General features: G+C 54.4%; 2 protein-coding genes across 2 annotated transcripts; both read left to right on the top strand.

Moving 5' to 3' along the window:
* Positions 1–1,020: 1,020 nt before the first annotated feature.
* Positions 1,021–3,470, top strand: GGT6 (gamma-glutamyltransferase 6). Its single transcript, XM_006863281.1, has 4 exons — positions 1,021–1,154; positions 1,784–1,986; positions 2,072–2,185; positions 2,431–3,470. Exons 1-4 carry the CDS (start codon positions 1,021–1,023, stop codon positions 3,468–3,470), a joined length of 1,491 nt encoding a protein of 496 aa, XP_006863343.1.
* Positions 3,471–8,036: 4,566 nt separating this feature from the next.
* Positions 8,037–20,935, top strand: MYBBP1A (MYB binding protein (P160) 1a). The gene is made up of 27 exons (XM_006863280.1): positions 8,037–8,234; positions 8,332–8,427; positions 9,017–9,100; positions 9,203–9,277; positions 9,386–9,493; positions 10,514–10,689; positions 10,774–10,941; positions 11,056–11,173; positions 12,395–12,690; positions 12,868–12,978; positions 13,493–13,618; positions 13,741–13,908; positions 14,006–14,105; positions 14,697–14,793; positions 14,893–15,044; positions 15,385–15,477; positions 15,558–15,713; positions 15,807–15,983; positions 16,078–16,235; positions 17,214–17,454; positions 17,644–17,769; positions 17,847–17,915; positions 18,442–18,549; positions 18,668–18,769; positions 19,506–19,654; positions 19,769–20,300; positions 20,900–20,935. Exons 1-27 carry the CDS (start codon positions 8,037–8,039, stop codon positions 20,933–20,935), a joined length of 4,020 nt encoding a protein of 1,339 aa, XP_006863342.1.
* The last annotated feature ends 1,966 nt before the right edge of the window (positions 20,936–22,901 follow it).

The following is a 22,901-nucleotide window of genomic DNA, read 5'->3' as shown; positions in this document are numbered from 1 at the left end:
CCAAAAGACACATTCTGCAAGCCTGCCTCCTGGCTGCCAGCACACAGCCTTTCTCTTTCCATGAATCTAGAGTCCACAGCTGCTCTATCTTTCTATGTCCTCATCTCTATCTCCCTGTCTGGTGTCACTGTTTCCCACATTCCAATAGGATCCCACATTCCAATCATGCTCTTCTCCCTTCATGGTCCTAGTAGGGTCTTCTGTTTCTGGATTGTAAGATTAACTACTCCCCTCTTTTTGTTACAAAATTTCTACCTTTACTGTTGTGGCAATCACAATTAGTCATGATAACAATTACTCACTATTGAGTTATAAGAATCTTATCCCCATCTCCTTTTACCAGGCCCATCTAAACAAGATGAAAACTATTCACCGGGGGGTCCAAGCACACTCTTTAGGGTTGTATGATTTCACCACAGAACAGATACTTGATGTAAGTTCCAGAGAGTAGGAATTTGGGGACTCAGTGGTGATTTCTGGGCTATGAGCTCCCCACAGAGAGGTCTGCTGGACAAGAACCACATGATAGGAGAAGTCACCATCCAAGTTCTTCCCTAGAAAGAGAAACGTAGAGCTCAGAGTGGTCTCAAGCTGAGTCTTGACCCCATTCCAAGCCCAGACACCCCCACAGTGTAGCCTAGTCATGCACTAAGCCCGGACCCCCACGGCAAAGTAATTGCAGCTCTAACTCAAGTTCCACTGCCCCTAGACCAGAGTTGTAGGCCAAGTTTAGGACATACAGTTCCTGCATCTCCAGCAGGGGGCCGGCAGACGTCATGGGTCTCAGAGCTGCTGACTGTATAGTTAGGTTCCTCCTCACTGTGCTACCAACTCACAAGCTGCAACTCTGTACAAGAGCCCCTTGCACCCTGTGCCCTAATGGAACAGGCTCCGAGCCCTGCCCAGACCTGTTCCAGATTCTGTCACTACTCTTCCCCGAGGCTGCCTCCACCCACTGTCTTGGGAAGGGCTTCCTAAGACTCAGTTGGGAAGGCTGGCAGGCAGGAGGCTGGGGTGGCCATGGATCCCGAGGTAGGACCCATGCACTATCAGGAGCTGCTGCTTTGGGAGGCAGATTTGGATTCTGAGGAGGAAGATGGGGAGACCTCAGAGCCACTGGTTCCTCACCCCTGGAGGCCTCCGGACTCATCTGGGTGAGTTGGAGAAGGCTCTGGATATCTGCTCTTCAGATCTGAAGCAGAGAAGTCCCCCTCTCTGGAGCCCTGGGTGCTGGCAGGGGAAGGGAGGGGGGGATACTGGGGAGGAGATAAGGACTGGCAACTCCATGGCTACTCACTCAGCTCCAGAAACTTTCTGGTTGAATGGGAGAAAACTAGGCTACAGACTCATAAAGGTACGTGAGACTGAAGGGACATTTGTACCAAGCCAGCTCCGCCACTGCCCAGTCCTAGGGCCCCAGCCCCCACCCTGTGGGACAGGAGGCACCTGCTAAACAGGTTGGAGCTGAGTTCCACCTAGCTGCGCACTGCTCTGCTGTGCATGGGCCTCAACCTCTTCTCTCTTTCTGCCAAGTCGCCCATGGGCCTTTACTCTGCTGATTCCATCCTGCCCCTCCAGTGACTCCCTCCCTCTATCCCTAGCTGTCCTCAGTTTCCCCAAGCACTCTGTCTCCAGGTCTTTGTCTAGGCTGTGCTGGGAACCCTTTTCTCCCTGGCAAACATGTTCTCCTCTTGAAGACTAAATCTCATCGGGAGACCTTCCCTGACTTCTCTTGGGACTCAGGTGTCCCCCAAACCCTGGCTCAGGACACCCCTCTCTGCAGGAACAAGGTTGGTGGCCTTCTAGGAGCCTGGGCCCGACTGTTTGCAGCTCTCCTGCTGCTGGCAGTTGGCTTCTCCCTGGCTGTAAGGCAATTCCAGATGAGAGGGGGCTCTACTGGAAGTTTGGGCTCCGTGGTCCCTCCACCCACTGGACACTCCCATCACCCAGGTGTATACCACCATGGTGCTATCATCAGCCCTGCCGGTCAGTGCTGGGGCAGCTCAGGGCGGGAGGAGGTCAAGGGCCCCGGTCTCAGACCCTATGTGTAACGGCCCCTTCTTTGGTGCAGCCTCATGCTCCAGCCTGGGCCGAGAGCTGCTTGTGGCTGGAGGCAATGTCGTGGATGCCGGAGTTGGAGCAGCTTTATGTCTCTCAGTGGTGCATCCTCACAGCACAGGGCTAGGTCAGTGACCATGACCCTAGAGAATGCTTCCAACCCTGTACCTGGTCAGTGACCTGGACCTCAGGCTGGTCTGGGAGTAAGATCTAGAATTTGGAGAGTGATTCTGATTCCCCTGTTTCCAGGATTGGTCAGTCAGCTCACTCTCTAGCAAATGAATGATCCTGTCCCTAGTCAGCGTTGAGGGTCCCTATCCCCTGTCTAGCTAGTGTCCCTGACATCTGTGTGACCCCTTTGTCTCCCCCCAGGTGCCATGTTCTGGGGCCTATTCTACAATAGCTCCTCAGGAAATGCAACAGCCCTGACCTCGGGCTCAGTCCAGACCTTGGCTCCGGGGCTGGGACTGCCCACAGCTCTGCCTGCCCTGCACTTACTGCACACGCATTTTGGCATCCTGCCCTGGCCACACCTACTGGAAGGCCCCACCACACTGGCTCGGGAGGGCTTCCTAGTGGATGCACCCCTAGCAAGGGCACTAGCAGCCCACGGCACAAAAGACCTCTGCCCATTGCTTTGCCACGCTGACGGGACACCACTGGGTCCTGGAACGCATGCTGCCAACCCCAAATTGGCAGATGTGCTCCAAAGGGCAGCACTCAGCCCCACCCTCACTGGGAACGTCCTCTGGAGTCTGGTGGCCAATGACCTGGGGCTGGAGGCCCCCTCAGCTGAGCCCATGCCCACCTTGGAGCCAGCACTGCAGCTGTCTTTGCCCCAGGGCATTCTGTTTTCCACCCCTGGCCCATCCGCTGGCCCAGAACTGCTGGACCTGCTGAAGGCAGCCCTACACTCTGGAAGGTCCAACTCTGATCCTTGCCCACCACCTCCACAAATTCCCGGGAGCCCTGTGAGCAGTGTCCTGGCCACCATCGACAGCAGCGGCTCGGTGCTCCTCCTCATCTCCTCACTCAACAGCTCCTTCGGCTCTGGGCGGCTGTCCCCCAGCACCGGGGTTCTGCTCAGCAAGCTAGTGGCCAGCTCTGCAACGAGCACCTGGGCCTGCCCCCTCATTCTGTGCAGCAGCCCCAATGACACAGAGGCTGACGTGTTAGGGCTGGTAGTTTCAGGGGCCCCCTCAGTGGCCAGAGCCACGACTAATGCCCTGCTTAGACACCTGGTCGCACCCCAAACACAGCCCCGTCACCAGCATCAGCACCAGCACCAGCAAGGGCCAATAGAGAACCCCAGCACTTGTGTTCAGGGGACCCTGCTCCAGGTAACAGCCCACACAGAGCATGCCCATGTCTCCAGTGTCCCCCATGGCTGCTGCCCCTTCCAGGGCTTCTAACCAGGGAGGGTCTGGTAGGAGTGAAGTCTCAACTGGGGGTGGGGGCAGGCAGGTCCAAGGCAATGCAGGCATAAAAAATGCATGTCTATTACAGGCTCATTGCTGGCTCTGGTCCTCAGCCTCTGACCTGGTTGGTTATTAGGACTTGAGTTCTGGAGTACAGGGCTAGCTCAATCAATCGTCAAAGCATCCCTGCTGGATAGATTCTCCAGCTCCTTTTTCAGTGAAGGCAACTGAGATTAACAATGAAAGAGTAATTTGGTCTGGAATTGAGTTTAGACCCAGTCTTGAGAAAGCCTGGTGAGAATGTGCCAAGTCTCTGCCCAGGCTCTGGACCCCATATGGCATCCTGGGGTGCTGCTGGACTCTCTGTCCTTTACTCAGGACTTTCTGGGCTTGCCCACTCCACTATGTTTTCTGTGGGCCCCTCTCCTGGACACCCAAACCACCTTTTGCTGGTCTCTTACAGCAGAGTAGGAATCGAAATATAGATCAAACCTTTTCACTTAAAAACAGTTAGCCCAATGGACTAATGGACCACATGAACATCAGTATCTCTACAACCCTAAGACCAGAACTAGATAGGGCCTGAAAGGTCCTGGATAGAGTGGGAGAAAATGTGGAACAAAACTTAAAACCATAAAGAAGATCAGTATTATTGGTCAGATAGACTGGTGAAATCCCAAGACTATGGCCCTCTGGAACTGAACTCACCCCCATGGCTCAAATTTCAGCCAAGCAAAAGATAGGTATACAGATGGTACCAACACTAGTGAGGTCCACACACCTTCCAATGGTCAACCACTGGAGATTCAAAGGGCAGCATCTATATAAGAACAAAGCTCAGAAGGTTGGGAAAGAAGGAGGAATGGAGACAAGAATTGTAGGGAGGATGTGGCATAAGTGATGTTCATTACGGGAACTGTAATCATTGAGTTGAAATGAAGTGTGGGATTTGTTGAATGTCAAACTGATGATCTGCTCTATAAACCTTCACTCAATTCACAATAAAAAGTTAGATAAATAAATAAATAAAGATGAAGTCTTTTGCTAGCTCTTGGTCCATTTCTCATGAGCCTTTTAGGCAGCTGGTGCCAGTCTCCCACCACCCAGGCAACACAGGAGACACCCCCCCCCCCTGCCTCAAAGAGAGGCAGAGCCTGGCCTGTGGTCTTTTAGACTCTTCTTGCTTCCCCAGGCCACCATATGAGTACATTGAAGACCAGTTGCTGTCTAATGGATTTAGACTCATGGAGGACCCATATGTGTCAAAATACAACTGTGCTCCATCGGGTTTTCAATGACTGATTTTCCATCCGAGGTATCTCTCTAGGTAGTTAAAACACCAATCTTTCAGTTAGCAGCTGAGCACTCGAAGGCATTGCACCACCCAGGGACGCCATGCAGTGATAAATTTCACTTTCCCAAATAGACAACAAAACAAAGCAACGCAATGAGAGGATGAGTAGGAGATACCCCAGGGGCCTGCGTACAAAAGGGCCTTAGCTGGGAGTATGGAGATTGGCCCAGATCCTCCCACCCCTGAGGACTGGCGTCCTTCTGGCCCACAACTCTCTGGAGCCAGCATCTCAGGCCTTCTTCCCCAAGAAACAGGGTGGCCAGAACCCCCCTTTTACCTTCATTCATAAAAAGGCATTCCTGATTTTAATAAAACAAGATCTTAATTCTACACCCATGCTCCAAAAGTCTTGCCGAACTCAGTAAATTGTACTCAGTCATTTTGTTTCCTCTCCCTACCTTCCCAGTTCGTCATCCACCACTAAAAAAGCAAAAACGAGTTCAGGGTAGAACAGTGCTTCATGAGATTTTGTTTTTAATAATTTGGTTTCTTTGGTGTTGTTGTTATTGAAAATACACACAGTAGAACATACCTCAGTTCATCATTTTCCACATGTAAAATCCAATGATACTGATGACATTACATAACCCTTTGGATCCTTCTTTTCTTCACTGTTCCTTCTCCCTTAACATGAACTCAATGCCCACTAAAATTCCTATGTAATCTTTCCAGTTACTGTTGTTAATTTGATCTCTTTACAAGTTCATAGGGGGTTCAAGGACTCATCTTTGGGCAGCAGAAAGTTGGGTCTTTCATCTACAGTGTCTCTTGTTGTTGTTGTTATGTGCCATGGAGTTGGTTCTGACTTATAGCAACCCTGCATAGGGTTTCCGAGGCTATAAATCTTTATGGGAGCAGAGAGCCTCATCTTTCTCCGATGGGACAGCTGGTAGTTTCGAACTGCTGACCTTGCAGCTCGCAGCCCGATTCGTAACCACTATGCTACCAGAACTGGGTTGACTCAAATCAGCAATTGGTTAGTAAACGCATACCATCAAGTCATTTCCAACCCTATAGGACAGAGTAGAACTGCAATGTAAATTTTCCAAGGCTGTAATCTGTGGCACTGTAAAATAAGCGCTGGACAAGGTTCAAACCCACCAGCTGCTCCTCAGAAACACTAAACAGGGTCCCTATGAGTCAGAACCACTCGATGGCACTTAACAATTTAACAACAATCTTTATAGAAGCAGGTTGCCGCATCTTTCTCCTGTGGAGTGGTTGGTAGATTTGAGCTACCAACCTTTAGGTTAGCAGTCAAGTGCCACCAGGAATCCTTCTTGGTGGGAAGTCGAGTATTTACTCATTTGTGACACCTAGGGATTTCCATCCATGCTTTCGGTGCAGATTAACCCTGTAGGACAGAGTAGAGCTGACCCATAGTGTTTTCTAGACTGTAACCTGGATGGAAGCTGACTGCTCCATCTTCCTCCCACTGAGCAGCTGTTAGGTCTGAATCTTTTGGTTAGCCGTAGGGCACTATGACGTCTCACCCATGCCTACCTACCACCTTCCAATTACTCAGAATCTGACCTGTTCTCATATTTGTTGTTTTTGTTTGTTAAGTGCTGTTGAGTCAGCTCTGACTCGTAGTGACCTTGTATAAGGTTTCCAAGCAGTGACTGGTGAGTTTGAATAGCCAACTCTGGTTCAAGCCCACCTTGCGGTCCAGTGCTTTATTTCACAGTGCCACAATGTTCTCATATTATCCAGGCCCAATCTACTATTGTTTCTAACTGGTCTTCCTGTTTCTATCTTTGCCTTCCTACAGTCCATCTTCAGTGCTGCTTCAGGGATAATCTTTTCAAAATGTAAATCTCCTCTAATGACTTCCCATTACACTCAGGATCAAATCCAAACTCCTGATCCCAGCCTGAGGTCCTGCTAGATTTCTTCAACTTCACCCATGCAGCCTTGGGACTTTTGTAGGCGCTGTGTCTTCCCTTCTAACTTTCCACTGGGGGCTCCAAGTGTCTTCTCTTGGTGGATGTCTTCCTGGCCACCCTCTCCCATCAGTATCTTAGTACCTATTGAATTTCTATTTTTAATTGCAATGTTTTCAATAGTTGATGCATTTATGTGCTTCAACATTGGTTTGAATGTACACATTATTCAGCAATAGAGACATGTAGGAACCGGAAATGCACAGCAGTAAGTGAAAGAAGCCAGTCTGAGAAAGCGACATACTATGTTCCTCGAGTCATATGACCTTCTGGAAAAGAAAAAATTATAGAGGCAGTAAAAAGATGAATGTTTGCAAAGGGGATCAGAGGAAGGGTGGGGATGAATCGGTGGAAAACAGCAAATTTAATGAATTGCAATCATTCTGTATGATACTGTAATAATGGTGGACACATGACCTGCACTTGCCAAAACCAATGAGACTGAAAAATACAAACAGTGAACTCTAATATAATATTAACAAATGTATCATGGGAATAAAAGAGGATAATACGGGAAACAATGTTGTCACTGGTGGTGCTGTATGATAAGCATTGGACTGCTAATCACAGGGTCCCCGGTTCGAGCCCACCAGCAAGAGGAAGATGAGTTTCTCTGCTCCCATGAATATTTACAGTTTTGGATACCCTACACAGTGTCATTCTGAGTCGTAACCTACTCAATGGAACCTAACAATAAATACGATCTAAAAACATAAAGTCGTATTAAGTGCTGGGGAAAGTAATTGAAAATCTCCCCGTTAGCTCTTCCGTTTCCTTTACCATAATGATCTTTGAAAATGCATTTCGTTACTTGTTCATCCGTTTTCTCCTCCACTAGAAAGGAAATCGATGACAGCAGTGGCTTTGTGCCCACAATTTTAATATTGTGCCCAGCACACAGTAGGAGCTCAGTGATTGTAAGACAAGTGGCTAAATTTTCGGGGCGCAGGGATCACTCTGGGACTACATGGATCGATTTTCTTCTCTTGGATTCGTTTGCCGAGATGGGCTCTCAGATAAGTCAGCATTGGTGTCTCAGCTGCCCTGGGAGACTAGGTGGGAACGAGTTTGGAGAGACACCGCACCACGAGGTGACAGAGCAGAGACGGCCGCTCCGCCCCTGGCCCCGCCCCGGCCCCGGCCCCGGCCTTCACAGGCCTCGTCAGTTCTCGTCCTCACAGACCCAATCCAGTGCGCATGCGTCGGGACCTGACCTGGAAGAGGCAGTCTTCAGAGCTCACGTGTTCGTGGAGCATGGCGGAGATGGAGTGTTCCGAAATCGTTGAGCCCGTGTCTCCCGGAGAGGCGACCAAGAGCGGTGTCCCGTCTACCGATCGCCATGACTTGTTGCAGCACAGCCGCGAGTTCTTGGACTTCTTCTGGGACATTGCAAAGCCGGAGCAGGAGACGCGGTTGAAGGCCACGGAGAAGCTGCTGGAGTATCTGCGCACGCGGCCAAAGGTATGCTGCTGGGGCTCGGGGCCACGCGGATCTCCGGGCCGTGGGCGCGAGCCGACTCGTGTCACGGGTCCCACGACGTTCGTCCTTGGCTCTGCAGGGATCCGAGATGAATTATGCTCTGAAGCGGCTGATCACTGGACTCGGAGTGGGGCGAGAGACCGCCCGGCCCTGCTACAGCCTGGCCTTGGCACAGGTGAGGTGGTGGCTCCTATGGAGCCCAGAAAGGGTCAGATGCCTTAGCTGTCTGGATAGGGGTGTCAGAGACAGAGGTTGGGAAGGGGGTATCTAAAGTCCGCCTGGGGGATGAGGCACCACGTGGATCTAAGGAAAGGATGTGAGCAAAGACTTAGCTTCAAAGAAGCTCAAGGGAGAAGTTGAGCTTGTTTGCTTTTTGGGACACGGGTGGAGTGGCCCCTTGAGTACATTTAGTGGAAGAAATGAACTTTCGAGATTCAAGACATCCAGATGACTAAGCCATCCTCTAAGGAACCTAGATCTCTTGGTTTTAGGGGGAGGGTACTCAGAGAAGTCTTTGGGGAAATCTCAGTTAAGCAATGTAGAGATCAGGGGGAGTATTTTCTGAAGCCTGGAGTGGAGCAGGAAGGCAAGTCAAGGCTCCGCTCCCTGTGGTCAGCAGTATTCTATGTATGGAAGCCAAATGAACTACTTCAGAGGCATCCTTGGGCTGGTATCAGGGACCCAGAGCCTCTCAGCAGCCGTCTAAAGGAGAAGGGAAAAGAGATTGTGGTCTGTTACACTCTAAGCCCTCTCCCTCTTGGCAGCTGTTACAGTCTTTTGAAGACATCCCCTTATGTAGCATCCTAGAGCAAATCCAAGAAAAGTATGACCTGCAAAAGATGAAGAAGGTAAGACTGGGTGGCCCAGGGAGGCCAGCAACCTGGAGCGAGGAGGGAGGTGGATAGCAAAAGGGGGAAGAGGAACGCTGAACTCTTCTTACCTGTACCTAGGCGATGCTGAGACCTGCTCTCTTTGCACACCTTTTTGGGGTACTAGCCTTCTTTCAGTCAGGCCGGCTTGTGAAGGTAAGAACTTTGGACCAAAGGCCCTGTGGCATAATGCCTGGCTTGGGAGGAGCGGTGGGGGTCAGCAGCATGCCTTGCTCATACCGTCTGCTCCTCTGTGGATTCCAGGACCAGGAGGCACTGTTGAAGTCGGTGAAGCTGCTACAGGTCCTGGCCCAGCACCACAACCACTTACAGGAGCAGCCCCAGAAGGCCCTGGTGGACATCCTCTCTGAGGTATGGGCTCACTAGCTGTGGGACCTTGGGTAGTACTCCTACTCTAGAAATATTGAGACTGCTAAGCAGCACTGTGTGATAGAAATACACAGGGATGCTGCAGAGCATCATTTCAGTTTTTCTGGGAACTGCATCATGAAGCAAAAAGAAACATGTTTGGAATAAGTTTTAATGGTATATTTCTGTTAACTTTATGCATCTTAGAGTATGATTGTTCTAGGATGCAACAATCAATGTGAAAACCAAAAGATAGTTGAGATCTTTACGGTCCACTTGTCATAAATTCAGTGTATTTCACACCTGCAACACATCCCTCTTCCGATTCGTCACATTTCAAGTGTTTGCAGCCACCTGTGGTTGGCAGCCACCATACTGAACAGTGCAGCTCTAGAACAGTGCCTGGACTTGACAAGTACATACACGTTTGGCATCCTTGTGTGGGGCAAGGTTGGCCCCTTAAGAGCGAGCGTCCACTGCCCTCATTTGGGAAAGGAGGCAGGCTAACACCAAGAACCCCTTGCCACCTCTGGACTGAGCAGAGGCAAGAGGCTGTCATGGTTTCTGCGCATCCTAGCCTCAGAGCCGGAAAAACCTGGGTTCTAATCCCAGCTCTCCCATCTGTTTTCAGCTTAGGGCTTCTTATATAAGAAACAGGCTAGTTCTCTGAAGAATGTCTTGGGTGTTGCTCAGTTACTAACCAAAAGGTTGACAGTTCAAATCTTCTCAGAGGTGCCTTGAAAGAAAAGCTTGGCAGTGTGGTCTGAAAGATCACAGCCATTGGGGACCACATGGAGCCCAGTTCCCCTCTGAAACGGAGTCATTGAAGGGGTTGGCCCCAGGCCAGTTCATGTCCGCAGGATGCTTATTAAGATCCATCTTCCTGGGACTTCGGCATTTGGATTTCTGAAATACCCTGCAAGGTGGTTTGTGGCTGTTGCTATGCTGGGACCTTCGTGAGAGCCTGGCAGGTGGCACCATGGAGGGACCAGCACCCTCACTTAACCTGTCTCCCACCCCCAGGTCCCAGAGGCCATGTTAAAGGAAATCCTGCCCAAGGTGCTCAAAGCTGACTTGGGTGCTGTGCTCAGCTCCCCTGAGTTTCTGGGGCTCTTCCTCTTAGCCCAGCGGAAGGTGCCTGCAAAGCTCGAGAAACTGATGGGACAAGTTGACCTGTTCTCAGATGAGAATATTCCTAGGTGAGCAGAAGGTGGGGCCCGGAGCAGCCCCTGCCCATGGTCTGTTGGGCAGTGCCGCTGAGTCCCCTGTGCCCTCCTCCCCAGGCTAGTAGACGTGCTGAAGATAGTTGCTGCCTCTGTGAAGAAGGAGCGCAAGCTGCCTGCTGTGGCGTTGGACCTGCTACGCCTGGCACTTCAGGAGAACAAGTTCCCACGGTTCTGGAATGAGGTTCTGGAACAAGGACTGCTAAAGAAGCAGTTCCTACCGGCCAAGTGCGTACAGCACTGACCCTCTCTGGACTCCCTCTCCCTGTTTGCTAAGCTGGGGTGGGCCCGGTGGGGGGTGGGGGTGAAGGCTCTGAACGGGCTCTGTCCCACACCCCTTAGCTTCCTGTGTTTCCGCCTGCTGGGTGCATCCCTGCCTCTGCTATCTAAGAAACAGCTGCAGCTAGTGATGCGGGGAGACGTGATCCGGCTTTACGGGGAACATTTGGTTACTGCTAAGGTGCGTGCCCCCTCGTCTGGCTCAACACTGCCAGCAAGGGCTGGGAAACAGATAGGTTGCTGGCAAAAGGGCTGCTCTTGGCTCTGGCATCAAGGGGCTGCCTGCCTGCCTCAGTGATGCTAGCCTTGAATTAAGTAAGCATAGCTGCTGTTGGCAGGGGCCTGGGACCTAAGTGTCCCTTCCCTCTGGGTAAAATGAATGGGCTGAACCCCCTCACCTCTCCTCCTTTGAGTGAAGTTTTGTCAAAGGCCCTTCTCTGAAGGCCCCCCAACAGAGGAAGGTACAGACCACCCTTCACCCCTGGCTGGAGTTAGTATTGATCACAGTCATTACTGGTGGTGTTTTGAGCACTTGACATGTGCCTCAGGCTAGGTACTCAACCTGAGAATGATGTGGTAGAATCCTGCCTCCACCTCTTCCTAGCTGAGTGACTTTGCACATGTTGCCTGTTACTTTTTCTATAAAAGGAGACCACCAGTACTTTTATTTCCTCATCAGGTATTTGGGAAGATTGAGTGGATCCTTAAAACAGTGTGTGGTCTATGCAGTAAGCGCTATTGCGTTTGCTCTTGTCTCGTTTAATCACAACTTGTTTCAGATTGCTGCCATTCCCATTCCATGGCCAGAGAGAGGGCTCAGAATGTATTGGGCTGTGTAGTTAAGGGCCTGGTGGGCAGCAGAACCGGCTGGGTCCACAACCTACAAGATCTCTGATCCTGAGAGTTCCTTCCTGGCTCTTTTTGTGCCTCATCTCTTTCTCTATGAGATGGCAGTAGGAGTGGTCACGCTCAAAGGGTTGTTAAGATTTGAAAAGACCACTGTGTGAAAGCATGCAGCTTGGTGCCAGCACAGTGTGGTGTTAGTGTTTGAGTCCCAGGATGACACAGTGCTGGCAGATGGCAGGTCGATTTGATGGGCCCGACTGCTGCTCCTATGCCTCAGGCCAGGAAAAGTGCCTGGCTGGCTCCCAGGAGAGGTGGGAAGGAGGGGTCTTCTGAGTCAGAGGTGTGGAGGCTGGAGGGGGCAGATGTGCTAGAACAATAGGGAACTTCTGCAAGACAGTGGGGTGGAGAGGATTCTAGGCTCAGCTAGGCTGGGTGCTCAGGATGGGGCCTTGCTGAGCCTTGGTTCAGCCTATTGCAGAAGAGACTGATGGGGCTGAGCTCTGGGCAGGCAGTCCCACAGCTGGACCTTCTACTAGCATAACCCTGCCCCTTGCAGCTCCCGGCCCAGTTCAAGTTTGCCCCAGAGATGGATGAGTATGTGAATGCTTTCCTGGAGGGCTGCCGGGATGACCCTGAGCAGCAGCTAGCCATGCTAGTGGCCTTCTCCTCCGTCACCAACCAGGGCCACCCTGTGGTGCCCACTTTCTGGAGGGTTGTGCAGTTGCTGAATCCCAGCGCCCTCAAGAGCTACGTGACCTGGCTGCAGGACATGTTTCTGCAGCCCAAGCTGGAGTCTCTGGTTGACTTCAGCACCAGCAACCAGAAGAAGAACCAGGATGCTTCCACCCATGTGTGAGTGGGCTAGCGGGAAAGGCCTACAGAGCCAGAAGGCCTGACTTCTCCCTCCCAGGATGTTGGGGTTGCACACCATGGGACGGGACAGGAGGCCAGTGATCTCTGGTGTCCTGTCTCTAAGATGGGTCAGCAGGTGCCTTGTATTACTCCTTCTAAATGACCTTCTACCCCCAGGCCTGAGCGGGCTGTGTTCCGGCTGCGGAAGTGGATCGTCCTTCGCCTGGTCAGCATTGTGGACAACTCCCAGGTGGAGAAGGAGGAGGCCATGGTTGAGGAGATAGCCAGGTGTGTGATATGCCGAGCACCACTCCCAACAGGAAGTGGGACGGCTACCTTGTCCTAGTTTGGACCCCCTTGGGCTCAGGGGATTTGGAGAAACTCCCCAGGCCTGTAAGGAAAGTGTGGGGCCCATGGTCCGAGAAAGCTCCCGTAAGCTCTGTCACATAGGCAACCTTTTCCTAACACCTTTATTTGTGCTGTGCCAGGCACCCATTGAATCCTCACCTGTCCCTAGAGGGTGCCTCTTTCTGCAGAAGCAAAGGTGTGACTTTGCGCGGACCACATACCCTTGTTTCCAGATAAGGCCTCTGTTCTCTGCCTAACTCTGGCTGAGCCAGGTTCACACTGGAGCAATGCGCCTTTCTTTCATCACCTGGCTGCCTCAGGCCCCTGTATGTTGTGCCCAGAGCAGAGCAGCTTCCTCTCCTGGCAGCATGTCCAGTGGTACCATCCAAGGAGAGGGACCTGGGGAATGGATGACACTGTCCGAGGCTCAAGCTGATGGCCTTCCATCTCCCAGGTTCTGTTTGTTCCATTCGTTCTTTGAAACCAAGAAGCCCACATCCCAGATCCCTGAGACACAGCACCGTCCCTCCTTCCCCTTGGAGAGCCGCACCCGAGAGGTGGTCTGCAGTGCCTTCTTCAGGTAGGCGTGGGCAGCTGGGGAGGTAGTCTTTAAGAACTGCAGCAGACCGCTGAGTTGCAGTAGGTCAATGGAGGAGGGGCAGGCACCTGGTAACCCAGTCCCCCCGCCCCCCTTTCATCCAGTCTGCTGCAGGCTCTCAGCACACAGGTCAAGCAGGTACCAGGCCAGACCTCAGGCAGGCAGTCGTGGACCAACCGCCTGGTGCAGTTCACAGACACACTGCTGAACCAAAACCACAACGTGGCTCCCGTGACACCCTTCACTGTGCAGCAGCGCCAAGCCTGGGACCGGTGAGTTAGGGACAGAGGGGCGTTTCCATGGGGTGGGTGGGACTCTCAGGTCTGCCGTTGGCCGCAGTGCCCTGAGAACACGCCCACCTCCTCCTAGGATGCTGCAGACTCTGAAGGCACTGGAGACTCGCTCTGCAGAGGTCAAGGCCATGGCCTTCCAGCACCTGCTGCTCCTGGTGGGCATCCACCTCTTGAAGGTATGGTGGCCTGAAGGACGCAGGGTTGCTGTAATTGGAAGGTTTCCTGTCTGACCCAGGCAAGGAGAAACTACTCCCTCCCCGGACCGGCGCTTGGCAGGCAGCACCTGCTCTTAGTGATACCCCACAGCTGTGAGGCTGACACTTCTTTCCCGAGCTTAGTGGGTGGAGAAAAAGACCCAGAGAGGTCAAGCAGCTTTATAGGCTGCACAGTTCTTAGCTGGGATTGAAACGTAGAGATCGGAGTCTGCTGTCCCACGGAACCTCCCCCGTGGGCTTTACCAACCCAAGGGGCTGGCTGCCGTGTGTGGTTCCTGGAGCTGCCATTGCAGTACACAGATTGGCTGCAAACAGCAGAAACGTGTCATGTCCCTGCTAGAGGCCACATCCTATGCTGCACCCTAGACCTGATTTTTACATTTTAGCATCTCTGTTAGAGGTAAAGGGGCTATCCAGCCAAGGCAGCTAGCTGGTCATTGTAGTGTTGTAGGCCTCTGGCACCAGCTGCTTTCACTTGCCTCGTCCCCTGCCTGGCTCAGCACAGCCTAGAAGGGGGACCTGGCCCTTGATTCCCACCCTGCCTGTCCACAGTCCCCTGCAGAGAGCTGCGACCTCCTTGGGGACATCCAGACCTGCATCGAGAAGAGCCTGGACGCAAAGCCCCGCCGGACCCGCTCCAAGGCTGTTGGTGAGTCCTCACCCCTGGGATGGGGGTGGGGGGGCAACTGTGTCCCCTGCACACAGGGACCTGGTATAGAGCTGGGCTCAGCCCCCTTCTTCCTTGCAGACTCCCAGGAGCCGCCATGGGTGGAGGTCCTGGTGGAGATCCTGCTGTCCTTGTTGGCCCAGCCCAGCCACCTGATGCGCCAGGTGGCCCGCAGCGTGTTCGGCCATGTCTGCTCCCATTTGACTCCACGTGCTCTCCAGCTAATCCTGGACGTGAGTTGGGATCTTGGAGCACTAGGCTGGATCAGCCGACCACACCCCAGTTCTGCAGAGAGGGCACGATTTCTCTACTTAGAGAAACAGGCCTCAGGGGTGGTGGAGTTTTCAGCCCTCAAAGTCTGTTTCTGGGGGCAGGTAGAGGGGGAGTCCTGAGAAGAGGTCACAGGCCTCCAGAGCTTCAGGAAGCAGGCAGCTAGGCTAAGGCAGGCTCTGGGACGGGCTTCTTCCCTGAAATAGAAGCCCATGGCAGAGGCCAGTCAGGGATGTGGCCAAGAGGGCCCAGTGGTTTGAGGGGCAGACAGCAGATGGTTACCAATGTGGACGTCTTCCCCAGGTGCTGAATCCTGATAAGAACCAGGACGAGGACGACAATGTGATTGTCACAGATGACTCTGAGGACGAGCCACAGAAGACAAAGGCTGAAAAGGTGCAGTGAGGGGCCAGCAGTGGCGGGGAGGGGAGAGCGAGGCGAGCCTCAGGGAGGCCTGACACACCTACCACCCACAGAACAAAGACAGGGACACTTCAGACAGCGAGGAGGACGAGGAGGATGGGAGCGATGAGGAGGACGAGGAGGAGAGTGATGAAGAGGCACGGGACAGGGACGTGGACCAGGGCTTTCGGGAGCAGCTGATGGCGGTGCTGCAAGCAGGGAAGGCGCTGGTGAGCAGGAACCGGACAAGGAGCTTCCTGGAGGGCCTGTCTGTCAGCCCACCCACAGGGCACCGGTCTCATGGCTGGGCATCTGTCCCTCAGGGCGGAGTGGACTGCGAGGACGAGGAAGAAGAGGAGCTGGGAGACGAGGCCATGATGGCCCTGGACCAGAACCTCGCGAGCCTCTTTGCCGAGCAGAAGCTGCGCATGCAGGCAAAGCAGCAGGAGGAGAACAAGCTGCAGAAGGAGAAGGCGCTCCGGCGGGACTTCCAGATCAGAGTGAGCCTAGAGCTGCCCAGTGTCCACCCAGCCCCTGCCTTCCTGCCTGTGAACCTGCCTCAGCACTGCACTTAGCCCGCCCTTCCTACCACAGGTGCTGGACCTGGTGGAGGTGTTGGTGACCAAGCAGCCTGAGAACCCTCTGGTCCTGGAGCTACTCGAGCCGCTGCTGACCATCATCCGACGCAGCATGCGCACCAGCAGCTCCAAGCAAGAGCAGGACCTCCTGCACAAGACGGCCCGCATCTTCACGTGAGCGCGGCCCGTCACTCAGTCACGCACACGCTGCCCACCCATTCCCCTGACGCCTCTCTAATGGAGGCCCGGCGTCCACCGATAGGAGACAGTGGTACTACTGGGGATACATAGCCAGTATTGAGGTTCCTGGGAAGGCCCCCAGAGGAGTGACGGCAGGGCCAGACGGTGGACGGTTGTTGGTCAGGCCAGGAGGGTACAGGCAGAGCAGAAAGGGGCCATCTCCAATAGGGGCCAGTCAGGAGCACTGGACGGCAGGCCAGTAAGGTGGCAGGAGAGGCCTTGTGCTCACTGGCCCTGACAGCCCTTGGGAGCCCCAGAGGCCTTGTCAGCAAACACTTGCATGTGGGGCCCGGGGCTAATCTACCTATTCAACCACAGGCTACTGTGTGGGGAGAAGGATTTGGAAGGGAAACCCAGCCAGGGGGTGACTGTAGGCATCTGGAGAGAGACAAGGCAGGAAGCCGACCCAGACCTCGGGTGGTGGGGGACACAAAGGCCTAGATGCCACCAACGCATTTATAGGAAGCATTAGGGGGTGGTATGTGGTTGGCAGTGTTGACCCCAACACTTCATCTGTGCCCACTCCTAATGACACTCTCAAATACTCCTCCCCAACGTCTGTTTTGTCAAAATCCAGTTTGCAAGAGTTTTTCTTCATCCCCTTTTCCCCCAGCCCCAAAGGACCCCTCGGGGTTTAGGGCACACAGGGCTCAAAGACCACTAACTCAAGAGAGGCAGGTTCAGGTGAGAGGTCTGGACTGATGGAGGACTTTTAGCCCATGATTTAGCTTGAACCCATGCAGCCCTTTTTCTCTCAGTTTGCCCACACGATCTCAGAGCATATCCGCAGGCCTTCGTCGGCCACCTTAGGGTTTCTTGTTTTCTCATCTGTGATAAGGAGTTGAGGTTCCCAACACCTCAGGGTTACCTGTCTGGACATTTCTGAGCCGCTCTGCCCTCTTCCCCCCCCAGGCACCACCTATGCCGTGCCCGTCATTACTGCCATGATGTCGGCAACCACGTGGAGGCGCTGCATGCCCAGGTGGAGCGGCTGGTGCAGCAAGCTGGCCGCCAGGCCGACTCCTCCATTGCCTTCTACTATTTCAACGCCTCCCTCTACCTGCTCCGGGTTTTGAAGGGTAACACAGCCAGCGTGCTGCCTGTCAAGACCCCAAAGAAGCAGAAAGCCAGCACCAAGGCCACAAGCCCCGAGGTGAGCAGGCCTGGCCAGGAGAGCTGGAGGAAGAATGGGTCCAGGCAGCCCTAGCCAACAGGCCTAGCTCCGTGTGCCCATTTCACAAATGGTGAATCGAGATTGTGACTTTGCCAGGGCCTTCTAAAGGCAGCCCAGGCTCTGCTGTGTACCAGGGACCCCACATCAACTCTTTCTCACCTGACCTAGGCAACCAGCTGCTTGGATTTGGAACGTGTGACGGTGGTGTACTCAGCAGCACTGAGCTCCTTCCTGACCAAGCGGAACAGTTCACTCACCGTCCCCATGTTCCTCAGCCTCTTCTGCCGGCATCCGGTGAGTGTGGGGGCCAGCCCTGCCCCTGGGGCCTACCTAGTGCAGCCCCCCTTACTACCCTATCACCTCCCCCCCAGGTACTCTGTAAGAACCTGCTATCCATCATGGTCCAGCATGTGACGGGCCCAGTGCGGCCCCGCCAGCAGGTAAGGGGCTTTCTGGCCCTAATCCAGGCCAAGAGGTTGAGGATGTGGGATCACCCCTTCCCTCCTGACCTTGTGTGCTCCCTGTAGGGGCTGGTGGCACTGCTTAGGTATAAGAGTGGCTGAGAGGGAGGTAGGTCCTTCTAGCTCCTACCCAGGAGGCCCCTGGCTATGTCTGCTCTGGTGTGGGAGTGGGACAAGGAGGGAAGGGAGGCTGGAGGAAGATGGCGCTGAGCTGTTAAGGGAACCCAGTTCCCACCTCTGCAGTGGGAGCCCGTGCATCTCTCGGAGCCCTGGCACAGAAGAGGGGACAGGGTAGATGGTTGCTGAGCCCAGAACATCAGGGACAACCTAGGCAGGCTGGACCCAGAGCAGCAGGCTACCCTCAGCCACGGCCTGGAGGTGTCCTGGCCTTGTTAAGTGCCTACCAGCTCTGAGGTTCCCCCCAGTGGCTCCCTAAGTCTTGGCTTTCCTTGCTGAGACGTCTAGTGACAACACCCCCTAACCCCCACCCCCACCCCAGGCCCAGGACTGCCTGCTGCTCCAGAAGTCCCTATCCATGGGGGAGCTGAAACAATTGTTCACGGACTCGGAGTGGGAGCAGCTGATCAGCCAGGTCCTGGCGAAGGTCACAGAGGTAACTGGGAGGGGTTCTTTAGGGTCTAGGGGACAGGAAGGCGTGTCTCCTTCATGGTGCCAGTCCCCGCGTGGGGAAGAAGAGGAAGCACCTCCTCACCTTGCTGCCTTCTCCCTAGAACCTGCGGGCACTGGGGACAGCACAGACCAAGCCTGAACAGCAGTTGGAGCTGTCCTCCTTGGAGTTACTGATTACTCTCCTCAAGACCACCCAGCTCCAGGTGAGGCAGAAGGGCTGGCTTATCTGGGTGCATGGGGAGGCGAGAAGAGCTCTGCCAGGATCTGGCTGGGGTGAGCTGAGAGCTTGTGGTATTGCCCTGCTCCAGCAAGAATGCTGTGAAGGGACTAGAAGGAAGGCTTGGAGAGAGTGGGAGGAGGAAGCCCAGCCTGGCTCCAGGTTTCCCAGTCTGGGAGAAGGAGTTGTTGAGTTTGAGGTGCTCATGGGTCATCAGGGTGGGGTCCAGAGACTGCTGCAGATGAGGATTTTGTTCTCTCCAGTCTGACCCAGAGAGGAGGGTTGAGAGACTGGTGACGCCCAGGGCATGAGCTTGCCTGGAGGTGCTGGCTGTGGGGGCGAGGGCTCCAGGGCAGCAGAGCAGAAGCCATGCTCGGGTGGTAGAAGGAAACCAGGACGACGTGCCCTGGGAGGTAAAGGGTTTCCAAACAGCCCGTTATGCATGGCAGCAGGGGAAGCCGGAGGACCTTGGCACCCCAGTGATTTCATCATTGTGCCCTCAGGGATGGGTGGCCAGAACCATTGCTGAGGGAGGCAGGGTGAGTGGGAAGTGAGGAAGCAGGGTCAGGCCTTGGACCAGGCTAGCAAGAGAAGGGCCTCTGAGAGTGAGTTTCTGTTCCCAGAGATGAAGGGCTCTGAAAGGGGCGGGCCGTCCATTAGTCACCAGTAGCCTGGGCTCTGTCCCCCTCGCCTCTGCACCTCAGCCTCTCACCCCTCCACAGAAGCTGACCGTGGACCTGACCGCCATCCTGGCCCTGCTGAAGAGCCTCCAGCAGAGCCTCCAGGAGAGCCTGCAGCAGGGGGCACACTCAGTCGGCTCCAGCCGCCTCTACGACCTCTACTGGCAGGCCATGAAGTTCCTGGGAGTCCAGTACGGCCAGGGAGGAGCTCCCACACCTCAGGAGGGCGGCTTGGGTCCCATACGTCCTTGGGAGTGAGGGTCACTCCTGCCCTTGCTGCTCTCACCCTGCTTACTTCTTCCCAGGCGCCCCAAGTCTGAGAAGAAGGATGCCAAGGAAACCCCCAGTGACCCCCAGAGTCCTGTTAGCATGAAGCGGAAGAAGAAGGGATTCTTGCCAGAGACCAAGAAGCGCAAGAAACGCAAGCCGGAAGCCACCACAGAGCAAGATGCCAAGCCAGTGGCCACCAGTGAAAACCAGCCCCCCAGCTCAGGCAAGAGGAGGAGGCACCGGAAGAGGGCCAAGGCCTCAGCCCAGTCCCAGGCAGATGGAAAGCCTGCCGCCAAGAGTCCTACCGCCAACACCCCCAGCACAGGCCCCAGCACTTCTGCCGCCCCCACTGAGAGCCCTAGTGCCCCTGCCAAGACTCCAAAGCTTCAGAAGAAACAGCAGAAGCTATCCCAGAGGAATGGCACCCCTGCCACAGAGCCTGCTGGTAAGAAGCCTCAGAAGGGGGCCTCAGCCAAGTCACTAGAGCCCACCCCGCCACGGAAAAAGACAAGGCTGTCCATGGCCAATGGGAGCCCCAGCCTTCTCCGGAGTGGGACCAAGAAGAAGGTGCACCTGAAGACAGGGGATATGCCCTAACCACATGCCCTGCTGCCCAGCGCCTGCCTCCACTAGATTAGAGACTCCTATTTTTTTCACCATAATTTTAATAAACACATCGAAATCTATGCTATCATTCCCTTTTGGTACTAAGGGAGGGGTCTCTGTCAGCCTGGAGGTCCTGCATCTGTTCTCTGGGGCTCTGATATCCCTGGATGGCCCAAGCAGTTAAACATTCAGCTGCTAACCAAAAGATTGTGGAGGTTCAGTTCTACCTTGAGTTACCTCAGAAGAAAGGCAATTTGCTTCTGAAAACATCAGGCATTGAAAGATGGAGCCCAGTTCTACCCTGATACACAGGAGGGTATCGTGAGTCAGAACCTACGGTATCTGGTTCTGCAAGACTAGGACTTTGGCTCCCCATTCTGTGGGCCCAGAACCCAGGCTTGCACACAAGTCATCATTGGAGGTATGTAGCTGCCTTGTGGCAGTGTGGACCACTCATAATCCCCACCCCTGAGGCTCCCCTAGGCTGTTCAGAAGCCAGCAGGGTGTGATTTAAATAGGTTTATTCATTTACAAGAGGAATATATTTGGCTTTTCTTAAGACTCTGAGATTCACAATCAGCAGCTCTAAAAAATAAAGGAGCAGTTTGGCTTCCGGAAGGAAGAGGCAGCACTAGGACCTGGTTCTTGTACAACAAGAAAACATTGCTGGGGCCCCAGCCAGGGTAGCGGCAGAGGTGGAGGCCAGGCTGGGACCTGGGGGATACCACCCCCTTGCCAGGGCCCCCAGAGTGCCCCAGGGCTTAGAGGGGAGTGGGAATTCTAGCTCACACCACTGAAGCTAGGGCCAGCTGGTAGGTAACTAAGGGCTGAAGAGAGCATTGTCCAAGCTGGCTCTTGGGGTGTCTTACTGGCAATAAGGGGTGCCCTGACCATAAGCCCCCTAGGTTCCAGCAGATGTGCAGGGAACAAGGGGCGGGGGAATAGGCTTCACCATGGAGGCTGGAGGTCCCTGGGAAGTTGACCACAGCACAGGAGGGGTGTGTGCCAGTGAGTGGGTGATAAGCTGAGTGAAAACCTGGCCCACCAGGGGGAGTTGTGGAGCAGACATTGTGGAGGCAGCAGCCAAGGCGTGTTGAGGTGGTCCTGATACAGCCCCATCGGCGGTGAGTCTCCACCTCCACCAAGCTCATCACTGGGGCACAAAGTTTGATGGATGGCTGCTTCCTTTGGCCGCCAGCGACCTGGCTACTGCCCCATGAATTCTGGGAATGGTCCCTTGGGCTCTGCCACTGGAAAAACCCAGCCTAGCCTGGGGAGGGAGAGGGCTAGGAGGGAGAAGTGGACAGAAGTGCTCTAGGGAGTCCTGCAGAGGTGGATAGACCCACACACACACACCCCCAAAGAATAGCCTGGCTGTCACCTTGAGCCCAGGTACAGAGGTGATGTGTCGCTGCCACCAGGGCCTTCACCCCTGGCGATGCCAACTCTGTCCAAGGATGGTGCCCACCTGGGAGACCACCAGACTGGTGACCAGTGTTCTCCAGAGTGAGCTGGTGGGTATGGAGACAGCCCAGTGACCTGGGTGCCCAGCTCTGCTCACTAGACGGAGTCCGACACCCCCACAGTGGTGAGCCTCAGAGCCTGCACCACCTCCCCGAGGCCTGGGCCATGTCTTCTCTGTATGGTCCAGAGGTTGTTGGGTCTTCAAGCTGCGTGGGAAAGTCCAGCCCTCTGGGCCCCTGGTCCAGGCAGGGCAGGGACGTGCCCAAGATGACATACGTCGGTGACAGGCCAGACAGTCCCGATACCACCATTTGAGGTTGTCGTCTCCCTTGGCCCCAGGGGCCCTGTAGCCCAAATCCAGGGCTAGGCATCTGTCCGACTGTGTGACTCCAGCAAGTGCAGCCTTCCAGGTTAACCGAGGACACTGCGTCTTCTCGGAGCCAGAGCCACTCCGCAGTCCCAGACCAGAGAGGGTTGGTGCTCAGCCTTGGGTCACCCAGAAAGCTCTGGGACAGCCCAGAAGGGTCCGGATGCTGGAGGACACCTCCTAGACTACGTAGGAGTCTGGGTTCTTCATTGTCCCAACGGCATCTGGGAGGAGGGGTCAGAGGTCAGAGGTGGGGTCTTTGGGAAGGACCATTCCAGGGCTTTGCTCCGGCATTTTCCATAGTTTTTGAGGCAGGGAAGGGAAGTGAGCAAATAGCTAACTGGGATCTTGTGCTGCTAGAAGCCAGTAGCCCCAAGAGGTCAGAAAACCAGAGTCGGCCCTGGGCCGTCTAGGGGAACAGAAGGGCTCCTTTCTGGTCCTCCCTAAGCAAGGTGTTCCTGGCCTGTCCTGGGCCCCGAGTCGTTGTAGGGAAAGAAGAGGGACCTGAGCCACGAAGAAGGAGCCTGCTTTCCCTCCCTAGGTGATGAGTTCTGGAGGAAGGGTCAGCCACAGAGCTGGTGGGATGTGCTTAGAGCGGGTGACACCACTTCCAGAGTAAGTCCCACAGCTCAGTGACACTCTGCTCTAACAGCATCCTACCCCTCCCACCAAAAAACAAACCCACTGCTATCCAATAGAGAGGGTCCCTGAGACGAAATCTTTATGGGAAA

Source organism: Chrysochloris asiatica, unplaced genomic scaffold (assembly GCF_000296735.1).
Source record: "Chrysochloris asiatica unplaced genomic scaffold, ChrAsi1.0 scaffold00054, whole genome shotgun sequence".
Taxonomy (NCBI): Eukaryota; Metazoa; Chordata; class Mammalia; order Afrosoricida; family Chrysochloridae; genus Chrysochloris; species Chrysochloris asiatica.
This window is presented reverse-complemented; position numbering and strand designations above follow the sequence as displayed.

Coding starts and splice junctions, on each gene's coding strand:
- GGT6 (XM_006863281.1), top strand. CDS start 1,021: ATGGATCCCGAGGTAGGACCCATGCACTATCAGGAGCTGCTGCTTTGG. Junction 1,155..1,783: donor AGGCCTCCGGACTCATCTGG/GTGAGTTGGAGA, acceptor CCCTCTCTGCAG/GAACAAGGTTGGTGGCCTTC. Junction 1,987..2,071: donor TGCTATCATCAGCCCTGCCG/GTCAGTGCTGGG, acceptor TCTTTGGTGCAG/CCTCATGCTCCAGCCTGGGC.
- MYBBP1A (XM_006863280.1), top strand. CDS start 8,037: ATGGAGTGTTCCGAAATCGTTGAGCCCGTGTCTCCCGGAGAGGCGACC. Junction 13,619..13,740: donor GTCTGCAGTGCCTTCTTCAG/GTAGGCGTGGGC, acceptor CCTTTCATCCAG/TCTGCTGCAGGCTCTCAGCA. Junction 14,794..14,892: donor GACCCGCTCCAAGGCTGTTG/GTGAGTCCTCAC, acceptor TCTTCCTTGCAG/ACTCCCAGGAGCCGCCATGG.